At 35.0% G+C, this 12,917-nt stretch overlaps 1 protein-coding gene across 1 annotated transcript in view; it reads left to right on the top strand.

Annotated features, from left to right (window-relative positions):
• WDR72 (WD repeat domain 72) overlaps positions 1-12,917 on the top strand; it is a 214,669-nt gene that overhangs the window by 101,026 nt on the left and 100,726 nt on the right. The window contains exon 13 of the mRNA XM_058427210.1: positions 12,060-12,873. Within this exon, the coding sequence (XP_058283193.1) occupies positions 12,060-12,873 (814 nt within the window). The remainder of the gene's footprint in view (positions 1-12,059; positions 12,874-12,917) is intronic.

Below are 12,917 nucleotides of genomic sequence, written 5' to 3'. Positions count from 1 at the left end.
CATGTAAAATAATGTAGCTTATTTATATTGAGCAAAATGTAAATTTATGATTGCAATTAGGCACTAATTTTTTAAATGACTATATAATTAATCAAGTGAGTTTTGTTTGTGTGTTTTTTTCTAATTAAACTGTATGGTTCACAACATGTCATCTTTTATTTCATGTTTGAATTTCACTAAGAATATTAAGGAGTTTTGTTCTAGAAAAGAATTTGCAAGATAATCAAGCTTTCCACAGGCCTAACTTATACACTTTACATTAAAACGTTTTTCATTTGAAGCTTCTGAGTTAGTTTTCTCAAGTTATCTGGTTTTCTCTGCTATATCCTTTTTTATCAATGGCATTGGTTATGACTCAGAGTTCTGCTGTCACTGTTAGTGTAATCCTGCATATTTAACAGTATTTGCTATCTACTCTACAATTGAATTGCATCATCAGATAACCAGTGCAAGTCTAATAGATGGGGCTAGGTGTTTATGTTATAAGGCAAGGAGTGTTTAGGTACTAATTTTGTATGTGACTAGTTCATCAGTGAATGTTTTCACATGATGATGACTTTTCCTTCCTTATACAATTCAGTGACTGTGGTGTATTGTAAAATGAATGTTTAGCTAATGAAGACCCTTGTATGTTTTAAAAATAATACATAAAAAATATTATTTCATTCTTTGAAGAATCTAAGTGGATAATGTCATCAGTAGAATAGTTAGGAAAAACAGACTTGGGAATCTTGGTTGGGCTATTCGTCAGATGGGTAACTTAGAACAAGTCATTTCCCTTCTCTCTCATTTTTCCTTAGTGTGAGGAGAAAGAGTCAAATCAGACAATTTCGAAATTCTTCATGCAGGGTGAACAATGAGAACACATGGACACAGGAAGGGGAACATCACACACCAGGCACTGTTGTGGGGTGAGGGGAGGGGGCAGGGATAGCATTAGGAGATATACCTAATGCTAAATGACGAGTTAATGGGTGCAACACACCAACATGGCACATGTATACATATGTAACAAACCTGCACGTTGTGCATTATGTACCCTAAAACTAAAAGTATAATAATAATAAAATTTTTTAAAAAATTGGAAAAAAAAATTCTTCATGCAGGAACATAAGGAAATATCTAAAATGTTTTAGCAGCTGCTGCCTATATTTCCTAACTTTGTATTTAAATATTTATATTAAGTGTTACTGTACGAAGTCACAAAAGTGAGATCAGGGTAGATTTAAGCATCAGTCTTACCCAATCTATTTTATGGTTGTAGTAGTGAGAGATGGGACTAGCTGGATTTCCTAGGCCGACTAAGAGTCCCTAAGCCTAGCTGGGAAGGTGACCGCTTCCACCTTTAAACATGGGGCTTGCAACTTAGCTCACACTCGACCAATCAGATAGTAAGGAGAGCTCATTAAAATGCTAATTAGGCAACAACAGGAGGTAAAGGAATAGCCAATCATCTGTTGCCTGAGAGCACAGTGGGAGTGACAAGTATCAAGTATCGGGATATAAACCCAGGCATTCGAGCCAGCAACAGCACCCCCCTTTGGGTCCCCTCCCTTTGTATGGGAGCTCTGTTTTCACTCTATTTCACTCTACTAAATCTTCCAACTGCACTCTTTTGGTCAGTGTTTGTTACGGATGGAGCTGAGCTTTCGCTCGCTGTCCACCACTGCTCTTTGCTGCCATCGCAGACCTACCACATACTTCCATCCCTGGGATCCGGCAGGGTGTCCACTGTGGTCCTGATCCAGCTAGGCACCCGTTGCCGCTCCCAATCAGGCTAAAGGCTTGTCACTGTTCCTGCACGGCTAAGTGCCTGGGTTCATCCTGATCAAGCTGAACACTAGTCACTGGGTCCCACGGTTCTCTTCTGTGACCTACAGCTTCTAATAGAGCTATAACACTCATTGCATGGCCCAAGAACCCCAGGTCAGAGAACACGAGGCTTGCTACCATCTTGGAAGTGACCTGCTGCCATTTTGGAAGCAGCACGCCACCATCTTGGGAGCTCTGGGAGCAAGGACTCCCGGTAACAGTAGCTTGGGCAGGTCAAATATTTTCATAACAAACTCAGGGGGGGATCCAAAATGTTTTGAGAAAGAAGTTATCAGAACATGTTGCTAGAAAGTGTGTTTCTACCTTCAAAAGCCAGGAGTAAAACTAGTCTTGTTTAAGCATTTTGTCTTTCTGAATCAGGGAGAAAAGGAAGAAGAAAGCACAAGAGAAGCGGTAGGCTGAAGGAAAAAGAAAATAAATCAATATACTTCCTTGTTCTCCAGATAAAAGTGTTAGACTTGTACTTTCACACCTATTACATTTTTTTTTTTTGTCTGAACAGTTGGTCCTTTCTGTTTTTCCTTTTTATATGTACTTTGGATAGCTTACAGTTTGAATTTTGTGTCGTTAGCTTTGGTTTTAATTATTCTGGGCTCTTGTGGGTAGTAGAGGAATAATTTTGGCCTGCCAGCCCTCTGGGATTCTACTTACAGACTTTCAAACTCAGTAGCTTTTCCCAAAGTCTTTCTACTCCAGACAAAGAATTCAACCCTGTGTGCCTTTGCCTACTCCCCACCTGCTGTTTATAGCATTCACATGTAGATGTATCAGCATTATTTTACTCCCAGAGTCTCCAAAGTTCAGAGGTTGGAATGGATTGTTCTTTAGTACCACCCTCTTGCTTTACCAATTGTAAACAATACCTCCGGTCTTTCCTCAACCTGGGATTTCAGAGAGTAGTAGTAAAAGTGATGATTTTTGAGGAAAATACCAGGACCTTCTCTGTGATGCATACCTGGAAATCACATGTTGGGGAATTATCTGTCAGGCAATCAGATAGCATTTTATAAACAACATGTAAACCAATCACTTAAAATTTGTATTTACTCCTCACATTTTTGTAGTGGCATAGATGGGATGAAATAGTTCTTGCATTTAATTACTTGTCCTAGACTTTTAAGAATTGCAATCAGATTAATGAATGTTTCCAAAACACTTCCGTTAGAATATGTTTTAGATATATTTTATCATCCTAAAATTAACATAATTATGTTTGTATTTTTGCATTTAGCATGCTACTTTTAATAGAATTTTTGTCTGTGAAATATATTGCATATAGGTAACATAAAAATAAAGTTAACATTAACTACAGCCTTTGCTAAACATTACTGAATATTGTGTCTGCCCAATCTATAAAATGTGAAAATTCAGAAAATAATATTATGGGCATTTACTGTCATTTTTCTGTTACCTATATCCAAAATGATAGTCATTATGTTTGCAAGGCCCTTTGGTAATAAGACTTTTAACATATACTTCCTAAAGTTTCAAACAGTGATGACTGGCTGGAATTATGTTTAATAATTTTAATACATTAAAACATAGCAACAATTTATACTTATCTAATGGACTTGTTTTCAAATCGAAGCCAACTCTGTTGTATGTTAATTAAGTTTAGAATAACATTTATGATTTTAAAATAATGTAAAATATTCAGTTGCTTCTTTGATAAGGTGACCATATTTAGGAACAGAAATTTAGGATTTTTGCTTATGGCAATGCACTAGGCCTATTGTGGCTGTGTAGACCACAAAATAATAAGAGGAGAACAAGAAATATTGCTCGAATCATTGCTATGATTTTGATTGGCCCAGAAGTTGAGGAGATCTAGGTGCTGAGACAGAGATTATAGCTTTGAGGAATTGGAAGTGCATAGGAGGGCAGAACTCTGCCTTCAGCCTGCTTGATTAACCAGTAATCCAGAAGAAACCACAGCTATAGTTTGTGAGTAGGTGACTTCTTTGCTTAAGTACCCCTTCAAGAGTTATAACTATTTTTAGAATACATGTGGTAGTCAGTAGAGTTTATACAGATCTATGTAATCTGGCCCTCATCTCTTCTGTGTAGCTCATTCTCTACCTTCCCATATTCTACCTTTCAGCCATTCTGAAATTTTCTCAGTTCACACTATATGCATACCTTCTTACCCTTCTTCTGGCCATCACTTCAGATGTCTTCTCATATTTGCAATGCACCCAACAAATGTCTAATAGCCAGAATCTATAGGGAACTTAAACAGTTGAACAAGCAGAAAATAAATAACTCCATTAAAAATGGGAAAAGACATGAGCATACGCTTCTCAAAAGAAGACATACAAGCGGCCAAGAAACATATGAAAAGACGCTCAACATCACTAGTTATCATAGAAATGCGACTCCAAACCACAGTGAGTTACCATCTCATGCCAGTCAGAATGGCTATGATTAAACATCAAAAAACAATGGATGCTGGTGAGGCCACAGAGAACGAGGAATACTTATACAGTGTATATTTATAAGTGGGAATGTATACAGTGTATACTTACACTTGGTGGGAATGTAAATTATTTCACCTACTGTGGAAAGCAGTGTGGAGATTTCTCAAAGAATTTAAAAAAGAACTACCATTTGACCTAGCAATCCCGTTACTGGGTATATATCCAAAAGAAAATAAAGTTCTACAAAAAAGACACATGATCTTGTATGTTCATTGCAGCACTGTTCACAATAGCAAAGACATGGAATCAACCTAGGTGCCCATCAACAATGGACTGGATAAAGTGTGATATAGGTGTGTGTGTGTGTGTGTGTGTGTGTGTGTGTGTGTGTATAGAGAGAGAGAGAGAGAGAGAGCATATAATGCTACTTAGCCATAAAAAAGAATGAAATCATGTTCTTAGCAGCAACATGGATGCAGCTGGAGGTCATCATCCTAAGTTAACACAGGAACAGAAAGTCAAATACTGCATGTTCTCACTTATCTTTGGGAGCTAAACAATGAGTACTCATGAACATAAAGATGACAACAATAGACACTGGGGACTACTAAATGGAAAAGGAAAGAAGAGGACTGTGGGTTGAAAAACCAACTATTGGGTACTATGCTCAGTACCTGGGTGTTGGGATCAATCATATCCCAAACCACAAATCTGCAGATGTAGCCCCTGAATCTAAAATAAAAGTTAAAAAAAAGTTAGTTAATTAAGAAAATCAAAACCAGTATAGTATACAGTATTTTACACTTTTTTGAGACTAATGATTTACAAACTATTTCTCTCTACAATATTTTTATCTCTTTGTCTATCTCTTGTGATGGTATGAGTATTTTACAAATTAATTTATGCGAGTTCTTTATATGCCTAAAATATTAGGCTTTGATTATTGATCTTGTGAATTTTGTTCTTATGCTTTTACGTTTAATTTGATCAATGCAGCTGTTTTGCGGGGAGGGTAGTACATGTTAAAAACATTTGACTAGTCATATCTATTGTTGACATTTTCTTTTTTTCCCTAGGACCCTTTAGTTTAGTTTAGTTTAGCTTAGTTTAGTTTAGTTTAGTTTAGTTTAGTTTAGTTTAGTTTAGTTTAGTTCAGTTCAGTTTAGTTTAGTTTAGTTCTGGGATACACATGCAGGATGTACAGGTTTGTTACACAGATAAACGTGTGCCATGGTGATTTGCTGTGCCTGTCAAAACCCGTCACCTAGGTATTAAGGCCAGCATGCATTAGCTATTTATCCGGATGCTCTCCCTCCTCCTGCTCCCTCCTCAGACTGCCCCCACTGTGTGTGTTTTCCCCTCCTGTGTCCCTGTGTTCTCATTGTTCAGCCCTCCCTTATAAATTAGGACATGGGGTGTTTGTTTTTTCTTTCCCATTAGTTTGCTGAGGATAATGGCTTGCAGCTCCATCCATTGTCCCTGTAAAGGACACATCTCATTCTTTTTTATGGCTGTGTAGTATTCCATGGTGTATATGTACTTCTTTCTCCTTATCCAGTCTATCATTGATGGGTATTTGGGTTGATTCCATATCTTTGCTATTGTGACTAGTGCTGCAATGAACATAACACTTGCATGTATCTTTATAACAGAATGATTTATATTCCTATGGGTATATACCCAGTAATGGGATTGCTGGGTCGAATGGTATTTCTGGTTGTAGGTCTTCGAGGAATCGCTACACTGTCTTCCTCAGTGGTTGAACTAATTTACATGTCTACCAACAGTGTAAAAGCTGTTCCTGTTTTTCTAAAGCCCTGCTATTATCTGTTGTTTCTTGACTTTTTAATAATCACCATTCTGAATGGCATGAGATGGTATCTCATTGTGGTTTTGATTTGCATTTCTCTAATATCAGTGATTATGAGCTTTTTTGATATGTTTGTTGCCACATGAATGTCTTCTGTTTGGAAGTGTCTGCTCTTGTCCTTTTGCCCACGTTTTAATGGGGTTGTTTGTTTTTTTCTTGTAAATTTGTTTAAGTTCCTTGTAGATTCTGGATATTAGGGCTTTGTGAGATGCATAGATTGCAAAAACTTTCTCCCATTCTATAGGTTGTCTCTTCACTCTGATGATAGTTTCTTTTTTTAAAAAATGTTTATTTCCATAGGTTATTGGGGAACAGGTGGTGTTTAATTACATGATTAAATGCTTTAGTGGTGATTTGTGAGATTCTGTTGCACCCATCACCCAAGAGGTATACACTGCACACAGTTGTAGTCTTTTATTCGTCATCCACTTCCCACCTTTTCCCCCTGTGTCCCCAAAGTTTATTGTGCCATTCTTATGCCTTTGCATTCTCACAGCTTAGCTCCCACTTGTAAGTGAAAACATACGATGTTTGATTTTCCATTCCTGAGATACTTCACTTAGAACAATAGTCTCTAATCTCATCCAGGTCACTGTGAATGCCATTCATTCATTCCTTGTTACAACTGAGTAGTATTCTATCATATCTATCTATCTATCTATCTGTCTATCTATCTATCTATATATATATCTATCTATATAGATAGATATATCTCATATATGTATCTCATATATATCTCATATATATATAAACTGTGAGATATATATATATATGTATATGTATATATATATCTTTATCCACTCATTGATGGGCATTTGGGTTGGTTCCTCATTTTTGCAATTGAGAATTGTACTGCTGTAAACATAGTCGTGTAAGTATTTTTTTCATATAATGACTTATTTTCCTCTGGGTGGATACCCAGTAGGGGGATTGCTGGATCAAATGGTAGTTCTACTTTTAGTTCTTTAGGGAGTTCTCCACACTGTTTTCCACAGTGGTTGTGCTAGTTTACATTCCCACCAGCAGTGTAGAAGCGCTCCCTGTTTACCACATCCATGCCCACATCTATTATTTTTTTATTTTTTTATTATGGCCATTCTTGCAAGAGTAAGGTGGTCTTGCATTGTGGTTTGGATTTGCATTGTCCTGATCATTAGTGATGTTGGGCATTTTTTATATGTTTATTGGCAATTTTTATATCTTCTTTTGATAATTTTCTATTCATGTTCTTAGCCCAGTTTTTGATGGAATTGTTTGTATTTTTCTTGCTAATTTGTTTGAGTTCTTTGTAGATTCTGGATATCAGTCCTTTATTAGATGTATAGATTGTAAAGATTTTCTCCCACTCTGGTTGTCTGTTTACTCTGCTGACTGTTCCTTTTGCCATGCAAAAGCTCTTTAAGTCCCAGCTGTGTAATCTTTCTTTTTATTGCATTTGCTTTTGGGTTCTTGGTCATGAAATCCTTGCCTAGGCTGATGTCTAGAAGAGTTTTTCCAATGTTATCTTCTAGAATTTTTATGTTTTCAGGTCTGAGATTGAAATCCTTGATCCATCATGGGTTGCTTTTTGTTTAAGGTGAGAGATGAGGATCCAGTTTCATTCTCCTTCATGTGGCTAGCCAATTATCCCAGCACCATTTGTTGCATAGGGTGTCCTTTCCCCACTTTATGTTTTTGTTTGCTTTGTTGAAGATCAGTTGGCGTAAGTATTTAGGTTTATTTCTGGGTTGACCATTTTGCTTACTATTTTTAGAAGAGCTTTTTGTTTGGCATGGTAAAATATAAGTTTTTGTAGAAATTTAAAAAATAAATATGATCAAAATATTTTAAGAAATCTGCAATTTTATAGAAAATGGGATTATATTTTTAAAAATTTAAATATTTTCCATTGACAATGTATATGAATTTTTGGCATACATATGTATGTCATAATGTATTTTGCATATATGTATGCCATAATGTATTCAGCCAAATCTGTCGTATGGGACATTTAAGTTATTTTCAGCTTATTGAAATAGAAAAATCTTCAATGACCATTTTTTTCTTATGATTTTGTGCATATTTATAATCATACCTTTAGGATAAATTATTTTTTAAATTATTTCTGCATTAAGGAGTATGTAACATTTTAAGATTATTGATACACATTGCCAAATTGCCTTCCGTAAAATAAGTACCAGCTTACACTAATCTTGCAGTGTATAAGAATGCCCATGTACTCCCTCCATTATCAAAACTGAATATTCAATTTTTAATGCTATTTGCAAATCCAATGTTTATCTGTTTGTTGGCTAATAGTCTGAACATCAGTCCTGTTCATTTCTCTATGAATAAAGAGTAAGCTATTTTAAAATTTATCTTTGAAAATAATGCATATTTGAATTAACAAGAAATTTACAGAAATTCTTACAGATAAAAAGCAAAATGAGAGCACAATTCCAGACAGGTTGGAGAAGGCTGAAAGAGCATTTGCTAATCCCCGGGTACTTGTAGCTTTAGTTTAAACGACTATAAAGGTGAAAAGAGAGAATTTCCAGGTCCAGTGCAGTGATAGGAAGTCAGGTGGGATACCACAGCATAAGTTCATTGTCCCCTAAGAGCTGTGTATTCAGTGAAAAAGCCAACCAAGGTGAGCAATATTTTTCACACAAGAAGAGAATAAAAATATTTGTCTTTATTGGTCTCAGCCCTAGATGAAGGGGGGAAAGTACTTTTGCTTAAGTATTAATAACCATAATCTTGAGTCAGAATTCACACCACCTTCAAGGAATGAAAACTTTTTAAACTGAAAATTTTGTGTAAAGAGGGCCCTATTTGGTAGTACCCCTGGACACCTGGTATTCACAAACTAAAATCCTCTCTTAAAGAGTGCACCCTCACATGTATCTCAAAGGATTCTCACTGATCACATTTCATACACACACATACACACACACACACACACACACACACACACACAGACACAAATTATAAAGCATACAAGGAAACAGGAAAACGTTCACAAAATAAAAAAGCAGAGCCATATCCACAAAGATTTTAGAGACTTTATAGATGAAAAGTATAATAAGTATGTTTAAAAATATAAGAATTATTTTAAAATATGAGTAAGAAATAACTGTCTATAAAAATGACCATTTTGTTTTTTTAAAAGAACCAAATAGAACGTCTGGAAGTGAAAAATGTAAAAATCAAAATTAGGAACTCAGTGAGCAAGTTAAGTGACATATTAAACACAGGTGAGAAGAAAATTGGCAAACTAAAAGAAAAATTTTGAAGAGATTGCTCCCCATGAGGTACAGAAAGACAAAGAGATGAAAAACATGTAAGGGGATAGAGCCTCTGGCAAATAACTGATCAGAGTCCCATAAGGGGATAATGAGATAGTGAGAGAAAATATTCAAAAGGATAAGCCCAACAACTTCACAAAGTTCATGAAAGATAGGGAGGCTCAGATACAGTGGAGGGCTGGGGGAAAACATCCACACCTAGAAGAATCATAGTGAAGCAGTGGAATATTAAAGCCAAAAGGATCTCATCAAACAGCAGAGAGAAAAGACAGATGGTGTGAGAGACTAGCAGCTGACTTCTCAACTGCATCAGAGGAAGCCAGAGACTGCAGAATAATCCCTTCTTCACCAATACTGGGAGAAAATAAGTCAAGCTAACACAAGACTACCTTTTAAGAAAAACATTATTCCATTGAGAGGATAACCAAAGTCAAAAGTTGATTCTTTAGAAAGAATATCAAAATTGACAAAATTCTAGCAGGAGAAAAAAAGAGGCAATAAAAGTAATAAATTTTAAGAGGACCCATAGTTATAGGTACTGCAGAGTTAAATAACTGATAGGCAAGTAATATAAACATGTTTTCGAGTGATTATAAAACCATCAAAAGAAATTAAACATGGTCTAAATAAGTGGGAGATGTAATCTGGAGTTTGGCAAACGTGCAAAAACATGCAAAATTAAATAGGTCAAATAGGAATACATATTTAAGGTTAAGACACTAAACGAAAGCAAAGAAATTATAAGCATGAAATTCAAATATTGGTTACTTTCTGACAGTATGCAAGAGTAAAAAAAATCAGGGCATATTCTACTTTTTAGCCCAAATGGAGGCACTTTGTTAACATTCCTTCAACAGTTGATTTACATTATTTATTTACCATGAAATGTATAACACATATAGAAAAAGGTAAACAACACAGCACAAAAATGTATAGCTCAATGAATTGTCATAAAGCACACACCTTCATAATCACCACATAGATCCAGAAATAAAACATGTGAGCACCCCAGAAACTATACCTCCCAGTCCTCAAAAGGTAGCCACTATCTTTGTAGATTTATTGTTTATGAAGGTATCCTTAAACCCTATTGTTTTGTTTTCTCCTGTCTTTTGAAAATAACGGGGATGGAATTATATACAGTTAATTCTTTTATGTCCGGCTTCTTTGAGAACATAATGTTTACTACTTGTAGTAAAAATTTTTCACATTGTAACTTTTGAATATTTGTTTTGTGAATTGTTATTATCTTTGCCCGTTCATCCATCTGTAATATCCTCTTCTTATTATTGATTTGCAAAAATTATTTATTAATAATTATATTAACCCTTATTGACAACTGTGCCCTTTACAATTTGTTCTCCATTTCATTTTTTAGCATTTATAATTTGTAATGTTTTCTTTTTAAACTTTCCTTTTTTGTTATTGAAAATTAAATATATCATCACTGTAAAAAATTTCAGAAAACCAAACCAAAAACGCAACACACCATAGTATAAATCAAGATCATTTTAATTTCTTCTTCCCAATTAATTCCTTCTTCCCAATTAAATGTTAACTGTTGTTAACATTTTGGTTCATATCCTTTGTGACTTTATTCATTTATTTGTATTTACGTGTTCTCTATATATGTATATTTATATATATAAAGGTGGATAGAGATATATGTCAAATTTTTAAATGTCTATATCTTTGTACATAAAATTTTACAAAAGGAGAATTATTTTGTCTGCCTAATAACATGTTTTTCACCAATCGATATAATTTACACCACCATTTTAAATTATTTAAATGGTGTTCCATTGTATAAATTTGCTAATTATTAATTCAACAAACATTAATTGAGTCTCTTGATAATGCTGTATAGCAGCATTGTTTTGTAGGCACCGAAGCAACTAATGGAGAAAATTCCTGCAAAGGTGGGGCTTGAATGCTAGTGAAGGAAACATACAATAAAGAAATAAATTTTTCATATTCTATAAGGAAATCCTAAGTCCTAGAAAGAAGAAAGAAAGCAAGGAAAAGTATAGAGAGTAGTGGGTTGATATGAGGGAATAGAATATTCAAGGGATGCCTTATAAATTAGCAAGAACATAATTTAAGTATGGGAACCCACTGTGCCAGCCTTTGGGGCAAAATCAAATGCAAGTCAACAAGGCGAGTTTCTTGGGTTTTTCTTAGAGCAATATGACATTGGTTAACATTTAAATTACTTCTAATTTTAACAAATTTAGAAGCACCATTTTTGTTAAAATACTTAATAAATTTTTGCAGGCGTTCTTACGTTTGTTCTCCTCAGTTTTCAAACCTACCTTGTCCTTGTATGTCTTTATGACAATAATAGTAGAAAGATGTGAGAGTCTGTATTATAGGATGTTAATCTAGTGCCATCTTACTCCAGAGACATAATTCATATTTATTTCGAGGAAAAATAAAACTTAGGAAAAAAGAAAAGAAGCTTTCAAAGAATGTTAGAATATAGAATATTTAATTTAGAAAGGAATATTTATAGCTAAGACAAAAAAATTGAAATAACTTGCCTTTAGCTGCTCTGCAATTTAATACTTTTTAAAAATGCCACTTTAACATCATGGAATCTTTAATAAAATAATAAGCAAGAACTTTGACACAAATTTTTTTTTGTTCCCTTAGGTTACTGATGCCAAATTTTGCCCAAGACCTTTTAATGTCTTGCCTGTGAAGACAAAATGGAGTAACGTGGGCTTTCATATTCTTCTATTTGATCTGGAAAACCTTGTTGAACTTTTGCTACCAACTCCACTCAGTGATGTTGACTCCTCCAGTTCATTCTATGGTGGTGAGGTCCTGAGAAGAGCCAAGAGCACAGTGGAGAAGACACTGACACTGAGAAAAAGTAGAACTGCCTGTGGTCCTCTCTCAGCAGAGACACTAGCCAAGCCTGTTACTGAAAGCCTGGCCCAAGGAGATAATACCATCAAATTCTCAGAAGAAAATGACGGCATTAAAAGGCAGAAGAAAATGAAGATCTCCAAAAAATTGCAGCCTAAGCCATCAAGAAAAGTAGATGCCAGTCTCACAATAGACACAGCTAAATTGTTTCTGTCTTGCCTTTTGCCATGGGGAGTGGATAAAGCTTTAGATTATCTTTGCATTAAGCACCTCAATATTTTAAAGCTTCAGGGTCCTATTTCTTTGGGACTTGCTTCGAATGAAGATAATTTCTCACTGATGTTGCCAGGTTGGGATTTATGCAATACTGAAATGACAAAAGACTATTCAGAAGTAAATTTATTTTCCAGGAAAGTTTTGGACTTGTCAGATAAATACACAGCCACTCTTCCAAATCAGGTTGGAATTCCAAGAGGATTGGAAAATAATTGTGATTCTTTGCAAGAGTCAAATACTATAGTTTATTTGTTGAGCAGACTATTTTTAGTTAATAAGTTAGTTAACATGCCTTTAGAATTGGCATGTAGAGTTGGCAGGTAAGAATACCTAGAGATTTTGACTATACTAGATTATGACATT

The sequence above is a fragment of the Hylobates moloch genome, unplaced genomic scaffold (assembly GCF_009828535.3).
Source record: "Hylobates moloch isolate HMO894 unplaced genomic scaffold, HMol_V3 SCAFFOLD_14, whole genome shotgun sequence".
NCBI classification, from domain to species: domain Eukaryota; kingdom Metazoa; phylum Chordata; class Mammalia; order Primates; family Hylobatidae; genus Hylobates; species Hylobates moloch.
The sequence above is the reverse complement of the archived record's forward strand: the minus strand, read 5'-3'. Positions and strand labels throughout refer to the sequence as shown.